This window comes from Tenrec ecaudatus, chromosome 13, assembly GCF_050624435.1.
Source record: "Tenrec ecaudatus isolate mTenEca1 chromosome 13, mTenEca1.hap1, whole genome shotgun sequence".
In the NCBI taxonomy this organism is placed as follows: Eukaryota; Metazoa; Chordata; class Mammalia; order Afrosoricida; family Tenrecidae; genus Tenrec; species Tenrec ecaudatus.
In genome coordinates this window covers 46,519,511-46,541,672 of record NC_134542.1, presented here as the reverse complement: position 1 = coordinate 46,541,672, position 22,162 = coordinate 46,519,511, and the positions used below count along the sequence as shown (strand labels likewise).

Here is a 22,162-nt window from a genome sequence, read left to right as displayed (position 1 = left end):
TAGAAAAGGCAACACAGCCTGCCCAATCATCAACACTAACTGCTTGCCTCTATGAAATGTTGAAGAAAGTGGCTTCAGGATCAGAGGAAGTCTTATCAACAGCCTACAACATGCAGATGACACAATCTTGCTTGCCAAAAGTGAGGAAGATTTAAAACATTTGTTGATGTAGATCAAGGACTGCAGGCTTCAATATGGATTGGGACTCAATGTAAAGATCAAAATCCTCACAACTGGACCAATAGGTGACATCATGATAAATGCGGAAAAGATTGATGTTGTCAAGGATATTGTCTTACTTGGTCCAGAATCAATGCTCACGGAAGCAGCGATCAAGAGATCAAGACACATGGCATTCAGTAAAGCTGCTGCGCAGGCCTTTTTTAGAGGGTTGCAAAGCAAGGACATTCCTTTGAGGATGAAGATGTGCCTACTCCAAGCCAGGTGTGGTAGTTATATTATCTGGTATCAGTTTGGGATTTTAGAGGATTAAGAGTGAAGGGGTGGGGTCTAGTCTGTCAATCAGGTCTTAGCCAATAAGGTCTTTATGTGGGCATGATCTTCTCCTGAGAATTCTGGGAACTCCCATATTTTCCTCCTTGAAGGCAGAAGACACCTCTCTCTCTCTCTCTCTCTCTCTCTCTCTCTCTCTCTCTCTCTCTCTCTCTCTCTCTCTCTCTCTCTCTCTATCTATCTATCTTTCTCGGCTCACTCCCTTGGAGACTGTTTACTGACAGTCCCTGTGAGACATCCTTGAAGAGAAGCCACATGGACCTACCCTGATACAGCCAGAATTCTGGAGCTGGAGAAGTTATGGGGAGACCCCTGCCAGTGCTGATAGGCTTACATCACCAGTGGATCTACAAGACTTCCCACCCACTGGCCTGTGATCTTCCTGTATTCGGCATCATTGCATGTGTGTTTTGAGTCTGAAGAGGAAATTTATAGATTGGAATCAGACATATTTGTTAATATCAAACTTATGGGCTTGATCTGGACTGGGCTGGGCTGTTTTCTTAATGTTCAGTTGCTCTTGTATATAAACTACTTTCTTATATACATATGAGTTTCCCTGGATTTGTTTCTCAAGTCTACCTGGACTAACACACCATGGTATTTTCAATTGCCTCATACGCATGTGAGATTTGGACAATGAATAAATAAGACAGAAGAAGAATTGATGCACATGAATTACAATGCTGGGAAGGATATTGAACGTAACATGGACTGCTAACAGGATAAACTGATTTCTCTGTGTCCGAAGAAGTAAGGCCAGAGTACTCCTTAGGGGCAAGGAAGGAGACACTTTGTCTTATATAGTTCGGGCATGTTGTGAGGAGAGACAGGTGCCTGGAGAAATGTGTGGTCAAGTCAAGGGGCAGCACAAGAGAGAACATCCCCATGGGGATGGAGTGACACTGCGGCTGAACAATGGCCTCAAGCATGGGAGCAACTGTGAGCGCGGCATGGACCTGTGCGTCTCAGTGGAAGCTGTGTGTCAGAACCGACTCGATGGAACTGACAACAACCACCAGTGCAGGACCGCATGGCTTTTTCACTTCCTCTTTGACTTTCACTTGACATTTTGTATGGAAGAGTCCTTTCTTCTTTCACCAGATTGCTCTCTAATCTTGATTCTCCAAACTATCCCTTTTATCCTCGACAAAGAACTTCTTCTCTATCTGACCACACCCATTACATTTCCCCAGTTGTATTCACACAGGAAAATAGATGTACTAGAAGTCCATGCGCTGAGAGTAAGCGCCCTAACTTAGAGGCACTGAAGGAAATTAGAGTAACCTTGAATAGTCTTAAGGAAAACACATTACCTGATATTAATGCTACTTTATGTAAGTTGAGAGCCATCGTTGGCAGTTACTGGAAGGTAGAAGGTGGACCTCCATGTTCACTCCTGCATCATTAGTTGTTAAAATAGCGATTGACTTCAATTTCCTATTCGTTTCTGTGTTAGTCTATCATTTAACCAATATATGTCAAGCACCTACTACATGCTAACATAGTTTTAGGAAACCCAAGTGGTTGCTTCTTTCCTTCCAGTCTGGTCGCACTGAAGTAACGTACTCTAAAACTTCCAGATGGAGGGAGACTCCTTCTCGCGCAATATCCTTGCATGTGTTATCAGTTAAAAGCTGAAATTCACACAGGTCTACGCTCTTGTTTTATTAAAGTAATCGTCTTTCAAGATGTGAGGAACTATTACACAGTGTTTTTTCCCTTAATTTTCCAAGTAATATTCGTTGATGACTAAAGTACATTTTACGTCGGATAATAATCATAATTCCCAGAAAACTCAGAAAATACTTGCTTTTCCACACCGGTTCACCGTCAAATTTAATGAAGGCATCAAATGGATTTCCAAATGATTCTATTCTGGGGCCAAAGTCATTGGGTATTTTAATGAGTAATTTAGATGTGGAATAAAGTATTCACAAAGGGTAAAATTACCTCAATTACCTAGAAACTAAGTAAGTTTGATACTAAAATAACTCTATCCTCTCCCTCCCCTCCCCCAACACTTTTAGGAGAAGAGGGTAGAACAGAAAAGAACAAGGTGCTATATTAGCATCAAGTGTCATGTTCTTCAAAAATAAAAGAAATTCAAAAGAAAACTTCTCAAGGGTACACTTGCAATCTTATTTTTACTAGATGCTTCTTGGGTTCGTCTTCTTTAGTTCGTGGAGTTAAGCCAGTCCTTTTGCTTTGTAGCCGGTTTCGATTGTCAATGTAATCTCCTGGCTGTGTTTTTTTGTGAGCTGTGCTCAACTTTAAATACTTCCCACAGTTCTCTTCTCTGCGATTAAAAGCATCCTACAGTTATTTAAATAAACTAAGGCCTTAACTTTCAAAATGAGCCACTGAAAACTTTTAGAAATTTAAGTGTACTTTTTTCTTAATAGATAATGCTAGAAACTTACGGTAGGTTGGCTGAATAAATATGTACTTGATGGTACTAATCACCAGGCCTTACATGCTTATGTTCTACATATAAAAGTGTTCATTAAAATTTCCCAGAAATAAATATATGTATATGCATATTATATGTTTACAAGTATATATGTATATATACATATCACATAATACAAATACATACAAATGATTAGAATGAATCATGTTGGTGACACCAAAAATATGAGTTGGTATAGAAAAGGGGAAAAATATGATAAGCAATTTAATCTTTGAAGATATATAATATTGGGGCAAAAATACCTTGCTTCAGGCAGAGTGAAGACCAGTTGTAAGGTACAGAGATAGGGGACTTGATTGTTTATTGCACTAGATCAAGTTCACTGCAGATGTACTGACTGGGCTTAAAGTCTAAGACGAATCAAATGAACGCTGACCTTGGAGAAGCAGGAACTTCTTTATATTTACTACCGGCAAGATCACCATCAGCTGATGGGTCATGGCAGCTACTTCTGGGTTATAAACAGGGGAGTGGTATGCTGAAATAAGTATTTTGCATGAAACCATTATTTTGCATGCAAGTATGGAGCACCTTCGGGAGGACAAGACAAAGAGCAGGTAAAACTATGAAGTCATTTTAAAAAACCCAGATAGCATAGCTTACATTAACAGGAGTTGACTAGGGACTGCAATAGTGGATTGGTGGAAGGGCTGGAAAGAGAGAAGTAAGTCTCAGATCCCTTTAGACTAGAAATTCAGTATGTTAATTTACTAGATTGGACTTAATAATTCTGCCCAATTCTATTTCAAAGCAGAGTTCTACATCAGGCGCGTTCTCCCTCTTTCTTAGTAAATAACCAATGGAGTTTCTGAAAACAAATCCTCAACGTGGATTGACAGCAAAGATGTCAGAAGCATTGTGACCTTAGGATTGCAGAATGCAGCCAGTTAATATCATCCTAATATTTAAGAGGGATATCATAATTGTACTACTAATTCTCCTTTTCTTTAAATTGTAAGCTGTTTCACTTTGGTAATATTTTAATATAGTACCTACTTTCTATGTTAATCACATTCAAGCTGCTTGGATGGTCACCAACCCTTGAGGATCTGATCTCAAAGTACAGAACAAGGTTTGAAGGGTCTGGAAAAGATGATGTTTTTTAGTCTTCAACAAGTCTTTTCATGAAGTTTCCTTCATGACCACTTAAATCCATGTGCCTGATTTTCTACCTGTCAAAGACCTTGTTGGTGCCGTGGTCTCAGAAGAGAGTGCCAGTCTACCTTGAGCCACTCTTGCTCTATCTCAAGACTTAAAAATAAGGCAGAGCGTTCCCATTTAACTGGGAGCAGTCTATGGGAAGCACACTATTTTGGGTAGACGTAATTGTGAAGATGGGCTCCGACTCTAACTGATCGCACTCATACAAATATTCGGCTGTGACCTTCGGGAAGACAAGGTAACGACTGAACAGCCACTCAGCCAGCCAAACTCTGGGATAAAGGAACAAGGAAACAGCTGGAAAATGAGAAAATGGGGGGAAATTAAGTTTATAAGAATTGTTATTTAATTAGGAATAGATCCAGTCTAAATGATCCATCTGCAGAACAGGTTGTTAGAAGGACCAGGACAACCTTATTTCAAATCCACTTAATTCCTCTCACACTCTCCTCAGAGATAGGAGCAGGCAATGAGCAACTGGTTTACTGACTGGCAGGCACTGGGATAATTATTTTGCTTTGACTCATTCAGCCAGTGTGCTAACATTATTTAAACATATTGTTTCTATTTATTCCTGGATTTTAAAAAAAATCCCATAGCTGTAACAAGTGTGTAATTTACCAGAGAAAATGAAATCGCTCTTTGTTAAGTACACATTGAAAATCATATGCTACAAGATGTATTGTACATTTAGTACAGTAACGAAAAGAGCTATATTTTCAAACCCAAATTTGAAACAAATTCAGTGCAATTTGGCATGCAGCGCAGCACACAGAGACTCTCATGCATTAGATGCTGACTGATAACAAGCGGAATTCTCCGTACACTCAAGAAATATCGAAATAGGAGAAGAATATCTTTAATAATACCCCCAATTAAACAGGAAAAAAACTAAAAGAAAAGGGATATTTTTTTAAAGGAATGGCTTCTACTACAGCAAAAAGGTAGGATATGTGTTCAGCAAAGTACCACACGCAGTGTGAAGATGTGTGAGGACTCGTGTGTCCAAGACAAATAAGAAATACTCTAGAAAATATGACACACGCACATAAAATCAAGGCCCCCCCTAAGCAGAAAGCAACGCGTTTTTCCTTCTGATGGCAGATCACCCACTTTGTCTCTCAGTGTGATCTCTGGCAATCATCGGTCAGACTACCTGACCACAGGACTCTTCTGCTCCAGATGGCTCTCAGATCACACCGAAGATGACCCAAACCCAAACCCTGTAAGGCGGCATCCAAGTTCAAGCCGCCCTGGCTTCCCTCCCCTCCTCTCTTGTTCACTTCAGCCCAATGTCCTTTTTCTCACTTGAGCACCTCAGCCATGGACCTGCTCCAGGGATTGTTCATTTGCAGTTCCTTCTGCCTGGAAGGTCCTTATGTCAGGCTTGCTCCTTCACACTCTTCTCTGTGTTCAGCTTTCCCAGACCAGCTCCAACTAGCGAATCCTTCCCACCAATTTCTTTATCCCACTTTTCCCCAACCTCCATAACACTCACTACCATCTGATAAGGTTTACCCATTTTTATTATTATTACTATTATTAGAGTTTTATATTTCTCTTTACAAAAATAATAGACTCTCCAAGTGTAGGGATTTTGTCTACTTTGCTCACTGTTTGATTTCTTAATAGACTGTAGTGGAGTCTCTGGGTAGAGAAAAGAGTTCACACCCTGGGAGGCAAACCCAAAGTTCGGGGTTTGTGGACACCCACGGGCATCTTGGAAGAAGGCCTGGTAATCAGCTTCTGAAAAAAATGTGCTGAGTTCAATTACTCAGTCCCCAAAGGACAACTAGTAACTGAGACAACAACTGTGAGGAGTCAAGAAGTTGGCTTGCTTTATCTCTCTTTTAATCTTCCAACTACTCTTAGAGTTTATACATTTTATCTGTATTCGTTCTATATTTCATGTAATATAAACCCTGTGTACATGTTATATGCAGTGCTTATACAAATTATGCATATTATATAAATAATAGGACTCCTAGTGGCATGGTGGGTACGTGTTTGGCTGCTAACCACAAGGTCAGCAGTTTGAAACCATCAGGTGCTCTGTGGGAGAAAATGAGGCTTTCCACTCCATTGAAGAGTTACAGTCTTGAACACCCATGGGGCAGTTACACCCTGTCTTACTGGGCTGCTATTAATCAGAATCAACTCTATGCCAGTGAGTGAGAGATAAAACAATATATACTATTTCCATTATGTACAATTATTAATATCACATGAGTACTCCATATACATTTATGACATTACACAAAAGTATTTATATCAAGCAAATAATAGTGATTATACTATAAGAAGTATTTATATAAGCTATATGTGATGTTTATTTGTTATATAAGTCACAGTATTATATAATATGGATACAGATCATATAAGTAAGCTCTAAGGATGATTAAAAATGGAAAAGAGAAGATAGGGAAACTCAAGCTCATTTGGGCTGGTGGGAAGTCTTGAACATACTTTGCCTTGCTAAATGCCCACCAATAGTTAGAGGAGAGTGTGCAAAAGAGTTTGAGAAGACATATGTCCTCAGGATGACTGTAACGAGCTAAACAGTCTACACTGGATGGCCAAGATCCCACTGTTTGCAGATGTTTTCCTTCAATACAGCAGACCCCATCATCTGTGATTTATAAGCTTCATAAAGGCATTCAACATTCCTTTGAGCTGTAATTATGCCCTCCGCTTGCCTCCTGGTCCCAGGTATTTTTAGTTTTGAAATTATCTATTTTTCCCAATCTGGAACTCTAACTTATGACGCACTATCTATATATAATATTATGTTTCCTTCTTTCTTGCAATTTAAGAACTGCTTTAGTTACCTCATTTACTGCCCTTGTGATTGCGGAGAAGATGTTCCTCCTTTCCGATACTCATCTACAAATCCAAATGCTGCTGAGTGATTAAATAGATGAATGTTATGATAGTGTTTTATAAACCATAGAGTCTTTCACAAATAATTATACGTGAGTATAGACACTCTTACAAATGTATCTAATTCATATTCTGACATTTATTTAAAAGAATCTCTTTCTAAAATATTTCTCAAATCTCTTTAGAAAAACTCCCATTTTACAAGTCTGATAGAAATGCTTCTTTTGAAGAAGAGAGAATTTCCCATATTGTGAATTCTTCCAATTCTTCATCTGTGGGTTGCTATGAAGAAACTCGGATGCTGCTGCTGAATCACTGAAATGCTATCTTCAAGGCTCACAGTTCTAACCTACTCTCTCCTTCTAGGGAGAAAAATGAGGCTGTCTGCTCTGATAACACTTGGAAATACTACACAGGATCACTATGAGTCAGAAATGACTTGATGGCAGTGAGTGAATAAGTGATTAAGGATATATTCTTGTCACTGTGGACTTCATAGCCATTTACTATTTTGGACTTTTAACAATATTTCCAATGTATGATTATCTTGTGTATGGATGGCCTTGTCTTCTAAGATATATACCAATGCTGTGATTTCACATCCTTTCAAATGACAGCTTTCATGTCTAGATATTAAAAACTATGATTGTGTTGGCACAGTTCTTTTATCAGCCTAGCATTAATCATTTAAATTATTGACTCAAAATCATAATCAAAGAGTCAAACCCTTAAATGACCTCACCAGAGAAATTATGTTTTTAGTTAAAATAAATGAGAAGGAAGAGTAGAGGTAATTAAAATTTAAAGATTTTTTTTCACGTTTTGGAGTACAAAGTTCTTTCCATTATTTTATGATAAGGATTTTTTCTGTAGGTAGAAATACTGTTTTTCTGATTCAATGGAGGCAGTCCCAAGGAGTCTGAGAGTGGAAAATCGAGTGGCATCCTCTAGTCCAATGAAAAGCTCTAACACAAGCCTCTTGACACGTAATCCAAAGCCATTTCTATCACATGATATGCAATTAAATTTCTTTTTCTGGATATACTTTAAAAAACTATATATCGATCCACCAAACACTTGTAGTATCCATTTCTGATTCCTTAGCAAGATTCTCTAGAAATACTAACAACAACTATTGCTCAACTGGAGTAAAAAGGGAGACACAAAGTGGAGTTTTGTTTTGTCATTAAGATGGATATCCTGTGGGATATCAAACTGTAATCATGTGGATAGCAAAGGTGCCTGTCTTCTCTCCATTTTCCATTATTTTCCCTTTGGTTCCCTCTTTTATTTGCTTTTTGATATTTTTCTGGTTTTGTTATTTGTTTTATGTGCCTGATCCATCCCTTATTGCCTCATCTCTTTCTAATAATGCTTTTCTTTAGGTAAAGAGCAATCAAAAGATGTTTTCTGGGGCTATGGAAAGTTAAAATGAGATATCAATTGAGTTTCAGATGGACATAAACCCATTTCTCATTTCTTGGCAGAATAACACCTCTCAAGTGTGAAAGAGCAAAATACAAGATCACTCCTGCTTTCTCTTCACATGCATCACTTTGGAAAATATCTCTCACTTTGCGTACTTCATAGAATATCCTTATGTGTCAGTATTTTGACTTCAGCTGCCTGTAACTGATAGATTTTGGCTGTTCTATGGACCCAAAAAGAAAGGAAAGTAAATATGAATATATACAAAGGCAGGAGGCAACAGCCAGAGCGTTATGGCTCCACTAGAAAGCAGAAGCCACAAACCCATGGCATGCAACAAGAAGTGGGTCAATATGGAAGGAACACTACTCACCCTTCCAGAAGAACAACTTACGGAATGACTTATTCGACCCCCTGTCGTTTACAGAATACTTAACTTTGTACTATCTAGGGGACTTTTAAAATATAATTAATATTATAATTTGTCCTATCGTGTTTTGAGAAGAGGATTTATAAGTGATCTTTTTGAGGATAACGAACTGTGTCATATTTCTCTTTGTAGCTTCAATGATCTCACTGCAGGACTCAGGTTATATTCAACAAACTTAGCAAAACAGAGCAATCAAACCCCTGGTGATCAAGTCAAATGATGACTCATAATGACTCCAAAGGACAGAGTACTGGGAGGGCAGTGATGACAGGTTTGCCTGCAACTGCATGGTGGGCAATTAATTCAGCACCATCAACAGTTCTGCAGGAGGAAGACTGAACTTTCTACTCCCCTAAACTGGTCCAGGCTCAGAAACCGACAGGGTGTCACTGAGTCAGCACGGAGCTGATCGTAGTGAGTTGAGTGTTGGTTTTGAGGACAAAGTAGAAGATCCCCACAGAGCACTGAGACATTGAAAACAACAACCTTTTGGCTAGCAATGAAATACGTAACAACTGAGGCACTTGGGCTCATAGGTTATATTAAGCTTTCTTAATTCAACAGAATTCCTGAGTATCAAATCCACATTAGAATCAAAACCACATTAGAAAGATAAAAATACATATTTTAATGATTTTCAAAGCCTCACACTTCTTACGACATATTCTCCCAGGTATTAGCAATCCATATAAACAAAAATAATGACTTAAGATGTATGATTTATTGCAAGGTAAGTCCCTCGTTTACTATGTACAACACACATGAAATAAACAAGTAAATTATGAGCCTCTTATGTAATTTTATGTACTGTAATTTATACAGCTCAATTTTTCAACAAATAAAACAATATGTGGTATGTAGTTTATTAAACAAAAATAATCAAGATCACAATTATCCCGATAATTCAAATAAAATATTATTTATTATCTAAATAACATACACATGTTTAATTTGATTTGTGCTTATGTCTATCTGATATCAATGTATTAAATCCATATTAATAATTACATAAGTTGTATAAGGGTTCAGGGCTCTGTCTTGTCTTATGAGGTAAAAACATAGCCATTGTACTTGAGGATCTGAAGCAGTGGTTTTGGCCTTTTGGGACAGTGCAATCTGCTGCGTAAGACTGCTTTTAACTTCTGAAGAGCAAGGATGTTCCATGGAGACTATGGCACCCACCTGACCCAAGCTATGGTATGTTCAAGGCCCTCCTATGCCTATAAAAGTGGAACAATAAGTAAGAAAAACGGAAGGAAAACTATGTATTTGAATTTGTTTGTGAAGAACATTGCCGGTATTGTGAGCTGCCTGAAGAACAAGCACATTTGTCAAGAAGAAGTACAACCAGGCTTCTCCTTAGAAACAAGGATGGCTACGCTTTTCCCACAGCTCATGCACCTGTGAGACGCCAGTTCTTGGAAAAGGACATCAATGCTTGGTACAGTGGGTCCATAATGAAAAAGAGGGACTCTGTAAGAGATGGATGGACACAGTGGCTGCAAGAAGAGGCTCAAGTCTAGCATCCATCTGAGGACGGTCCGGCGCTGGGCAAGGTTTGCTCTATTGTGCACAGGGTCAATGTGAGTTGGAACCAACTCAGTGGCATCAGGAGAAATGGACAAGATAGCAGCAGAGGGAACCCAGAGGGTGTAATGGTTAAGCATTGGGTCACTGACTGAAATGTCCATGGTTCTAAACCACAGATGCTCCTTGGAAAAAAAATACGATGGTCTGCACCCATAAAGGTTTTTAAGCAATGGAAACCCCATAATACACTTCAACTCTGTTTTATAGGATTGTTCTGACTCATGTTTTGACTCACTGGCCATTGTTTCTTTGCTTGTTTGTTTTTTGGTCTGTTTTTGTTTTTATAGCACCAGAATGCATTTACTAGGCTTTCAAAATTATCTTAAAACTTGAACTATGGTGTTCATTTCAGAAAGGAATAGAGCAAAAACTGCGTCATTGTAGGGATGTTTTAAAGCAGGGAAATGGAAATGGTAATAGAATTGTTTTTAAGATGTGAGTGACTTTGGGAGAAAGACAGGGACTAAAAATTATCCTCCGACCACCCACACACTCCCGGCTTTTCAGAAGGTGCTCCTTTAAGACTTGTTCTTACTGCACTGTTTGTTGCGTTAGGAAATCTGTAGGTGGATAAGGTGTTATTATCTCTCCTACGCAGACTGCTTTTCTTATTTACGACCCTAAATCTTCATATACATAAGAACCTGAAATACCAGCCCCTTAATTTCAACCAGTTGTCACAATTTTATGGAATTCGGTCCACATATGACCTTTCTATAGCACAGTTAATCCAACTCACACTGACATTTCTTCAGTATGACTCTATCAATATCGGGCTATCTGAGGAAGCTGGTCTTTCCAATTAATCACTCTTGCTTGAAAATAGCATTCAATAAAGAGTATTTTTAAGTGCAAAAGTTGCAATATAGAGATACTCTTTGTAATAATGAGCTGCTTTAACACAAAAATAACAGAATGTAATCACTGAAATGAGAAAGCCCTACCTTTAAGACTGATTGCAGTATGTGTTTCCTCCTATGCTAAGATTACCTTTTGAATGAATGGATGCACTGACAGAACATGCTACCTACACAATAAGCATTTCGCCCTAAGTAAACTGCTCTAATTGTTTTGCCTGTATAGAAAGATCAATAGTTAATGATTTTTAAATTCCTTATGAAATGTATAATGACAAGTTAACATAAAATTAATGAAACCTTTGATACTCATTTTACACTGTAGTTAAAATGTTCCCTCAAATGCAACAAATGATAGCCATGCTTTTGAACAAATAGACTAAGCTAAAATTATTTTAAGAACAATCAGGTCTAATCTTCATTGCTAATGAAATATGCATCCATTTAGAAAATCTAGGACAATCTGAAAAAAAAGCTGTATTATAAAATGATTTTGGATTTATGGTTTAATGGTATCGTTTGTGATAGTCACACATTACAAATATCCTACAAGTAAGCAATTTTGATCACTTGATTATTCAGAACAATGCACTACACTTGGGAGTTATATTAACTGTTCTTGGAATAAGAAATAAAAATAAATAAATTTAACCACCCAAAGTGCTTAGAAAAGTACCCAATTATTAACTAAATATACATCACCGAGATTATAGCTTATAGTTCAGAACCATCATAGTTATAATAATTAGATTCATCAAATAATCACAACTAATTCAATCACTACCAGGTAATTGAAAAACCAAGTATTCTGGCCAGTATGATACCTTGGTAATGAAAACTCAATCAAAATGCAGAGGGAGAGCTGTCCTCTGTGTAGGACAGCGTGGAACTGCTCTCTAGGGTTCCCGAGACTATAAATCATTTAAACAGCGCCGTCTTTCTCCTAAGGGGGGTGGTAGATTTGAAGCTTGAACCTTGAAATTAGTAGCTCAATTCTCACCAAGACAGGTTAATTTAATATATGTCCTCTCCAATACATACATAAATATGTCTTGTACATTTTCCTCTGAACTCCATTTTTAGGTTCTAGTTATTAAGCTTTTTAGGCATTTTGAAATAAAGTAAAATAATTTGTACTTCAGAGCAAAGGATCACATAGCCTAAAAATGTAATGTGATCTTAATACACACTCACAGGGACATCTATGCCTATTCATCTCTGGCTTAAAAATAAAAGTTTATACAAGTAAGAATAAAATCTCATGGCCATAACTTTCAGAACAACTATACTTAAAAGAATGCAACTCGGAATTAATTATTTCTATATATGTGCGTGTCAAATTCATTTCTGGAAAAAGTCAACTTTATATAAAAAAGCACAGTAACATTATGAAACACATATTTTAATATCATGTGTAATAAGGCAGAGTAAGTTTGAGTTCATTTTTTGCTTATATATGCTAAACAGAACAAATGAAAACTTGGGAGTACAATGTCTAAACCATCAACCACCTCTCTTTATTAAAAATATACAATTAAAGTCAAAGAGTGACTTATGCTCTAATAGGAGACTCAAGGAGAAAAAATAATAACCTGGTAAAGATTTAACAGAAAAAAGGATGGGGGAAAAAAAGAAGGAACGATGGAGCTAATGTAGGTTTTGTGTGGACTGGACTATTTAGTTGAGTTCAGTTTTTAGACCTAGAGAATGCACACATTCCTGATAGTGTAATGGTTAAGCACTCTGTTGACTGAAGGATCTGAAGCCACCAGTGGCTCCTGGAGAGAAAGCTCTTCACTACCTGCTCCTGATCTCAAAATGTAATTTAAAAACCCATTGTCGTGGGGTCCATTCTACCTCCCAGGGACCTCACAGAACACAGAACTGTCCTATTGAGTTCCCTACAGTGCAATCTTTAAGAAAACAGATTGCTATATCTGTTTAGGCTGCTGAAAGTCGGTGGGGTGGCTAAAAAGGGTGAGCATGGATATGCAAGCTCTTGGGAGCAGAAAGCTGCATCTTTCTCCCTCGGAGGTGCTGGCAGCTATGAACTCAACACATTATCTGCCATATTAGGTGATCTACACAGTAAAAAAAAAACAACCTGACTGTTACCTATACAAGGGAGTTTCTACAAGTTCATGGACAAATAAAATAAAAAAAACAATGAAAACTTTTTATCAGCTTTTTGAAGCACTTTTGTAGCTACTTTCTTCTGAAACATGTTTTAAAGAATTGATTTCTAATTATTCCTGTAGCAAAATATCTACTCTAAAGAATTTTTCTTTCTTTTTTAAAAAAAATTAATTGTTTTATTGACATATAAGTCACAAACACAATCCAATAGTTTAAACCTATTAAACAGAGTTAACGAGTTGTTCCATCTTTACCACAATCCTACTTCAGGACATTTTCTTCTTCCCATCCTCCTCTGTGTCCCCCCCTCCCACAATAACCCTGAGAAACCACCAATCTAGCTACTGTCTCCATAGATTTACCTACCCTGGATTTCATATAAAGAAAAATCAGAGAAACAATACCCCCAAAACCCAATAATAGTAAATTTAAAGAATAATTATTTCCTGATTATTCCAGTGGTAAAATATGTACTCATGGGAATTTTCTGTTTCGCTTTCCTTAAAATTTAAAGTTTTCATTTTAAAAGTTCTAAAAAAGAGCTTTTTTTAGAAGAGGAAGTCAGGAGGAAAGAAAGATGACAACAGTAATTCAATTCCTTAGAACTAAGGAAAACAAACTGAGTCATGGTATCATAGTATAAGTGAGACTGAGGACCACAAGGTCAGCAGTTCAAAACCACCAACTGTCCTGGAGGAGAAAGAGGAGACTTTTTGCCCTCATAAAGATTCCCAGCCTTGGAATGCCACTGTAAGGGCAGTTCTCCTCTGCTCTATCGTACTACTAAGGGTCAAAAAGGAAACACTGGAAATGTGTTTGAGTTTTGAATGAAAGCAAGTTTAATGTCTGCTCAACATCATTCAATATTGAAACTATTTCCTGATCTGATGATAGTCAATCTAAATGCTTGTTCAATTTTAGTCTTTAATGAAAATTTGCGCTCCATGATGCTGCTCTATTTGTGTTCTCTGGGTTATTGCTTACTTGTTAGTTAAGACTTTCATCATGTAAGGCGACTTGAGACTTGTTCCAGTGCTGAAAGATAACTAGAGAATGTTTGCATCAGGGATCTGACTGCCCTACCCCAAGGCAGCACTCTTGTTATCTTTTCTCAAAATCTTCATTTAAAAGCAAATTTAACTTGGAATCATACATTTAATTATCCAGCACAACTCAAGCAAGATCTTGTTTATGAGCCATGCGTATGTGTTTCCTCTTTCTTTCTCCGAATACTCTTGTAGGAATTATATGTGATTATCTTGTTTTGTGTCTAAAAAAGTCAAAATTCGCGGGGATTTCCTTTGGAATATCATCTTAGGACATTTATAATTAAGCCTCAACCCATAAATAAAATCTCTACTTAGCAGTAGGTACATCAGCTCTAATCTCAAATGCATCCTTATTTCAAATATATCCTTCAAAAATAGAACTAAAAATAATAGAAACATATCCTATTTTAATAAAAGTCACTATTGACCAACATCATCAAAGAGTAAAAATGGCATCTTATGTACTGTATCCTAACATCTGTTATCTCAGCATTTGGATAAAGTAATGACTGCAGTTTCAGGGCTACATTTGATAACGATGACCCTATCTAAATGATAATCATGCATGAGTGAATACTGGGATCTTATCATTGAGGATGGAGGCTCGAATATTTTCAAACATAATATTGAAATGATTTCCTCATTAGACTTTTGCATTCTTCCAAAGATGTTTGGAAATATCCACATCAAAGACAGACACAAACAAAGGAAATAATAATGAAAAGTCATCGGAGATACACGTCCCAAGAATAATTAATAAATGTAATAAATAATCTGAATGCTATACAGTTTAAGAAGAATGCTAAACAAAATAAGAATGCTATAAAGATTAGCATTTGCATACTATACAAATTAAGAATGCTATTCTTGTGTTTTTTATAAAATAAAAAAGTTGAATTTTCTCAGATATCTGCAATAGAAAATATGCAAGCAAATATTCACACACAAGAAATTGAGTCATAATTCCTTGAATATATAAAAGGTAACTCCTACCTCCATCCCCAGATCCTGAGCCTGCATCTGAAAAGGAAGAAAAAAAACTTGCTTGAAACGTACATTAAAACCAGTTTGATTTTTGTTGTTGCTTTGTTTTTTTAGTTCGAATTTACCTTCTTAATTTAAAACTTTCAGATAATTGTTTTGGAAATTGCAATATTAGTATTGAAATGTACATTCACATCAATTTCATTCCTATCCATAAAAATTAGACCGATCTCTCATTATTTCTTCCTTATATTTTAACCCTAAAACATCATCTTTACTCAAAACAACACCTAAAATTATTGAATAATTAAAATCCCCGATATTTTTATTTTTGCAGGCAGAATTTGACGTAATTACCAAAAATATAGGAAAGAGGTGCTGATAACAACCAATCACTGAGTTTCAGAAATTAAATAGCCTATGACATGAGACAAGCAAAACCACAATTAAGGCTTATATCCTTGTGAATTACTTATGTATAAACAGAACAATTTATAAATATATGTATTTTTATAATTATTAATATAATAATAATTCAGATACCATAATTGTACATTAATCAACTTGCTGCAGAGACCAAATGCACCAGTTATTTTTAAATCAGTAGAATAAGGAGCCTAATTTTTGCCTTTGTACTAAAATGAGATATTCCCGAGTGATGTTGACAGAAAGCATAAAATCTTCCATCTGGATTTCTCTTTCTCCAGTTCTTTCTCCTGCCTCTCCCACACTCACAACCGGCCAGAGTTGCCGATCTCTAAGACTCACATGCTTATCAATGACCAGCTTTCTCATTCCCTGGTCAGAATAACAGAGTTGTCTAGGAGCGTGGTCCAACTTGACACCAACATGGAATCTATTTGACCTGGGCTAGTTGGAGTCACTTGTACGCATCGTCTTCCTTCTGTCTCATGGATCTCTGCATTTTAACTCCATTTGCTTGTATAGTTTCAATGTCAATCCCAGAAAAAAATACCAGGATTGGTGTACTCTGTCTATATGCCCTTATCCCATGTAGAAATTCCAAGCAAAAGGGAAGACCTCGATAAAATGCCAAAGACTAGCAACCTCTTTAAGTTGAGGACCATGCCTTGGCCAGCTTCTCATATGTGATGGCACTACGTAAAGAAGGATGGCAAACAGCTCATGCAGTCCCAGCTCATACTAAATCCTACTGATGGGATGACAAAAGCATTCTTGCTCAACCTCCTTAGCTTTAACCTCCATTATAAGATGAGTATATTAACACCTATCTCAATGGGCTATTTTGATGTTTATTGTACTGTGGTATTTTTCAAATGCTTAGCAATATGCCAGGATCATAATTATGAAAATGTTAAGCAGAGATCAAGATTATTCATCTATCAATATTCTCTTAAACATATATGAGTAGGGGAAATCACTGTTAAATGGCAGTAGTGTTTGGGTTTGTATTTTCTTTGGAAACTTCTAAAAATTCAAGAGCTAAGATCATTAAGGCAAGTTGTGTTTGATTTAACTCTAAAACCATTTGGAAAATGGTCAATGAAATATATTCCATTGTTATGCATCAGTGATGGGAAATTTTAATGGTTTCACTAGAATATGGTGAGATATCTTGACAAAACAGATAAATAGCATGCAAGTTCTTTACTTTGACTAATAACATATAGTAAATATAAATTTAAATCTTCTACTTCCTTTTCTTACTAGAGATGACATCCTGAAATCTTCACTCGGTATTAAAAACATTAAAAAACCTCATGGAAAATGCATTAAGAACTCAGAATTGTTTTTTAGATAAAAAAACAATTGTTGAGATTTGTTTTTAGATTTAGATTAGTCCGAGGTGATTAATCAAAATTTCTTTGGCCCATCCATCATTATTCAGATCAACAAACTTTTAGATTTGCAAATCCATGGAAGATGCATGCAGCAAGACAAGCTTCCTAATTAAATCTGTAGAAATTTAAGTATGGGAATGAGCTAAGGATGGATTACACATTGTTGATTACATTTTCTACATGGCTAAATAATTATTTTCATAGAATGACCAGGACATTAGGATGAAAATACTTTAATGAGTTAGGACAATAGAATTATATATGTTAACAAGAATTTGGAAGTTAGTAAATTAAGAAATAAATTTTTGTTACCAAACTTCATTAACCCATAACCACAACTTTAGGACAGTTCACCACTATCATTGTTTGCTATCTTAATTAGACTACTGTCAGGGCCAGACAGAAGTTCTACAGAATCTCAAATACACACATTCTTCTCTCAATACATATATTCTTCTCTCAATACTCTAGCATTTGCCTATATCCTTCTTATTTATAAGAGTCAGGGATTTCTTTTATTTTTTCCTATTCTCTTTTTCCTAATTGAAAGCTTTTTGTTCTTTAGATAATGGCAAGTTGTTTTTTCATAATTATCTTCCGTCATATTTTTTTTAATTTCTCCATCTTTGCTGAGAGTAGCAAATTGGAACTCCTCCTTCCTTACTGGGGAACTGTGCACGGACCCTCTCATATTTGCCATCACAATTATTCATTACTTCTCATTTCCTGCCTGCTGAGCCGGCATCATTCACAAAACTTTGAATATCATACGTAAGTACAGAAATTCCTGGTACTAAGAGGCTCTTTCCTAAAAAATAGAAAGGTTTTTTCTTCCTGGCACTATTCTTACCTATTTTCATTTTTGAGCAAAAATATATTTTACATCAACATTATCATTTTTGGGGAACCTGCTTATGTCATGCACTCCCTCATAAATCATTACTTTGCCAAAAGATGAATATTTTTTGTTAGAAATGATCATACGGCAAAATAATGTCTTTGGAATATGTATTTTTTATGTCTTAAGCCTAACCTAAAACTTTTATTTTAAAGTTCTGCTTTACCAAGCTGGGATTTCTTATTTCTGTCATTTCTTCATAAAATATTGTTCATCTCTTGCAAGAACTGTACTACACAGAAGAAATTGTAAAACTCTGAAGAGCTTATCAAGCCGCTGGTTTGTCTGTTTTTAATAGAATTCTTGATTCACTATAATTAAAAAAGCTTTTGAGAATATCAAGTTAACTGTGCCAGAAAGGACATATGTCATTGGAAACAGGATCCATCACCAATACGTCCTTCAATATAATCTGCCAAATGGCAAGAAGAGCCATTTGCAGGCCCCTGTGAAGGTGACCTTGCAAACCTGCAAAGCTGGCCTCCAGAATAGAATGCTATTGTTCAAAGCAAACCACGACCTTTTCTGTGTAGACATAAAGTCACTATAGACTTGACACCTGAATGATCAATCTATATTTTAATTATATTATTCAATAATCTGGAATGCCTTAAGTAACACACCCATACGTATCCAGATCTACTAACACTCTTATGACAGATTTCTTCTTTCTTGCAGACACGATTTCTAATGCAAAAAGACAAAGAACAATGCATGCTTTGTACAGTGCATACTTTGTCTAGTCAATAGACAGCCTGAATTATTTATCTGAAGATGACGTAATAGGAAAAGCAAAACTTGAATGATCATACTGTCCAGGATCTGTTCAGAAGGCTTCAGCCTGTCTTCAGGAGGCTATACATACCTGTAGCACATGATCCTTCTGACACCACAAGGATCTCACTCTGCTGTTTGCAGGCAGCCTGCCGTAGGTAGCACTCGTTCTGGTAGCTCTCCCCGCTGGAGCCACACACGGGCACGTAGTCACTGCTGCACTGCAGAAGACAGACGTGAGGCTACGGTCAATACTGGATACGTTTCCCTCTGACAATCTGATCAGAAATGATCACTTGATAAGAGAAATCCTGTGTCTTCATTTTGGGTGACTCTCATTGACTTTGTAAGGGCATCACACAAAAGCAATATCGAACCAGCCAACCAGTCATTTGTTTCTAAAGGGTAATACAAAGCATCGACATTGATCAGAGAATTCCAACTAAGTGATTGGACAAAATAATACAAAGCAACAAGAAAAATAGAAAGCAACAAACCAACGAATGTTATTCAGTCCCATGCTTTTCTGGTATATGACTCATCTGGCTTGATAGAGACCATCTAAATATGGTCGAGTATTCCAGCCATTGGAAAAGAAGGGTGTCTCCCGAGGCTTGGAACACGTGCTTGCAGCAGGAAGGCCCACCCATTGAGATTTGCCTTCGTATGCTTTCGCTTTCTCTTTGAATTTTAATCTTAACAGATTTCCAAGGAGTCAAAGCTGACATATTTTTTAGACAATTGAACACTAATGTAGAAAGTCTACAGAGAACAAGGTATTATGTATTATAGAGAAAAAATAAAACCCACAGAACTTAGAAACTACTGAACTTGATGCAAACTTTCTTGACTATTGCAAAGTACAAATATTATAAATTGTGAGAAAAGTTCATTTTTGAATCAACCTAATTACAAAAAACCCTACACTTTACAATGGAAATTAGGCAACCTACAGGGTATAGTCATCATAATCTAATCACACTCTAAGGCATTAGAGATACTTGGCTGTGTCCTACACCTCCTAATTACACCAGGGATGTGATTATCTCATGATTACTACCACTGATGTGCTTCATTGTTTAATTAGAACAAATGTAATGATCGAGATGATTATTTATAAATGCTCACCTCTGCCAGAAACTAAGTAGACCATACCTCAGTTTACTAAGGAATATGAAAACACTTTTGTGTTTTCAACATTTTACTTCACTATTTGGGTTTTTGATGTGCTGTAATTTCATAACATATGCAAAATAAATCTATCTATGAGAGGGCCAGGGAGGTTTTAATATATATGATAATAAGCCTAAAATTCTATCATAAGTAAAGTTCAATTCAAGATGTAATCTTAAAAAAGGGTAAAGTCTTAAAAATGTGTTAGTCTGAGTGATAAAACCTACAGTTTATTGTTTTTTAGCTCAACTTTCTTACAAAGACTCAATGATCCTTGCAATAGATTAAACTGTAACCCCCAAATACAGGTGGGAATCCTAACCAATGTGCCTGGGAAAGAGATCCAGTTGGAAATAAGAATGCTCAAGCTGTCAAGTTAATTATGTCATAGGAATAAAGATGTCTTTAAAACGAATCATTTCTTCATACAGTCTTTTCAGAAGGAAGACGGGGAGAGAAACATTCCCCATGGGAATGCACCTTTGAGCATCTATCTACAAAGCAAGGAATACCAACAAAACCCCAGGGTTGCCTACAAGGTCTGCTGCACAAGACCTCTTTAACATGTTAAAAATCAAGGATGTTAATTTGAGGAGGAAGGTGTGCCTAAGCCAAGTCGTGGTATTTTCAATGACCTCCTTTGCATGTGAAAGTTGGACACTGAATAAGAAAGAGTGAAGAAAAATCAAGATGTTTGAACTATGGCGGTGGTGAAGAATATTGAACATACGACAGACTGCCCAAAAAACCCAAACACACAGAATGTATCTTTTATTATGTAAGTTGCAATTGCCTTTCTACAACTACACTATTGGTTCCCAGACTCTGTCTACCTGTGATTAATTATATTTAAAAACTGATTTGGATAGAGCTGTTTGTTCAGCAGAATCTTTAATCCAATAGGAAATTCACTTCCAATCAAGTGTTATCTGAATTAAGGCTCTGCCTTCCACTAGCTTTCCAGATAGTTTCTTAACTTATATCTGAAAATTACCCGCTTGAAAGCTGAGCATCACAATTGTTGCTAAAGAAAGACAAGCAGAGCAAAAGGTTAGTAACGAGTCAAATTTTCCAATCAACAGTCCTGAGTCAATACCAAATAAAACAGAATCATTGCTCAAGTCCTAATCATGGCCAGAGAAACAAGCGGATGGGCAAGATCTGTTTGATGGATGTGTAATGATCAGGACACAGGCAGTGCACGTAGGTGATTCACTAAGACACCAATAATGCCTAGGTCCAAAGAAGAGACACCAGCAGGCGAGGGAAGGGAGGCTGCTGAAGTTGTATCCATAGACTTGCTGACCCACTCAGGAGGCAGCCATGCACCCACTGCCTGATTCCGAGTCATAGTAGCCATACATTGGGTTTGCAAGACTATGCAATTTGGGGGAGCAGACCATCTCACATATCTCTCAGAATCGCTGTTGATTTTGAACCTGGCAGCTAGCTGCCCATGGCTTAAACCCCAGAGCCAACAGGCATAGGCATAGTTTGCCACAGAGTGAGGCATAATTTGTGTGGCCTGTAGATTACTGAATTTCTCATGCTCAGGTGGCTAGCATTCTTGGGCCTTTTAAATTCCATCTCCAAGTCTACTTAGAGTACTTCATATGCAAATTATTTAAATTTATGTGTTTTTTTCTATTTATGCTCATTCACTTGTGTAGGCAGTGGGCAGTGAGTGTGGTGGTTGGGACATATTTATTTTCACTGTCAACCTGCTAATACATAATGCTGACATGCATCCTAAAATACCAAACAACCAGATACACTTCTCTTGCACCACTTCTGAAAAATGCAGGAAGCCAAATGGGAACAGTACAAAAATCAGAGCTGCCAAGTCCCAGACACAAGCCAAAAGGGAGATTTGTATGGAGCTGAAGAGCGCTTTACTGTAGATTATCATCATAATGTTCTTGGCCCTTAGCACCATGACTTGCATCCATTAATATGATTAACACAAGGAGAAAGCAAGCGCTCCATCGGTCCC

At 36.9% G+C, this 22,162-nt stretch overlaps 1 protein-coding gene across 1 annotated transcript in view; it reads right to left on the bottom strand.

The window, feature by feature from the left end:
* Positions 1-22,162, bottom strand: part of TMEFF2 (transmembrane protein with EGF like and two follistatin like domains 2) — a 293,002-nt gene that overhangs the window by 262,374 nt on the left and 8,466 nt on the right. Inside the window, exons 3-4 of the mRNA XM_075528996.1 lie at positions 19,088-19,217; positions 15,511-15,537 (exon numbers count right to left, since the gene is read on the bottom strand). Of these exons, the coding sequence (XP_075385111.1) occupies positions 15,511-15,537; positions 19,088-19,217 (157 nt within the window). The remainder of the gene's footprint in view (positions 1-15,510; positions 15,538-19,087; positions 19,218-22,162) is intronic.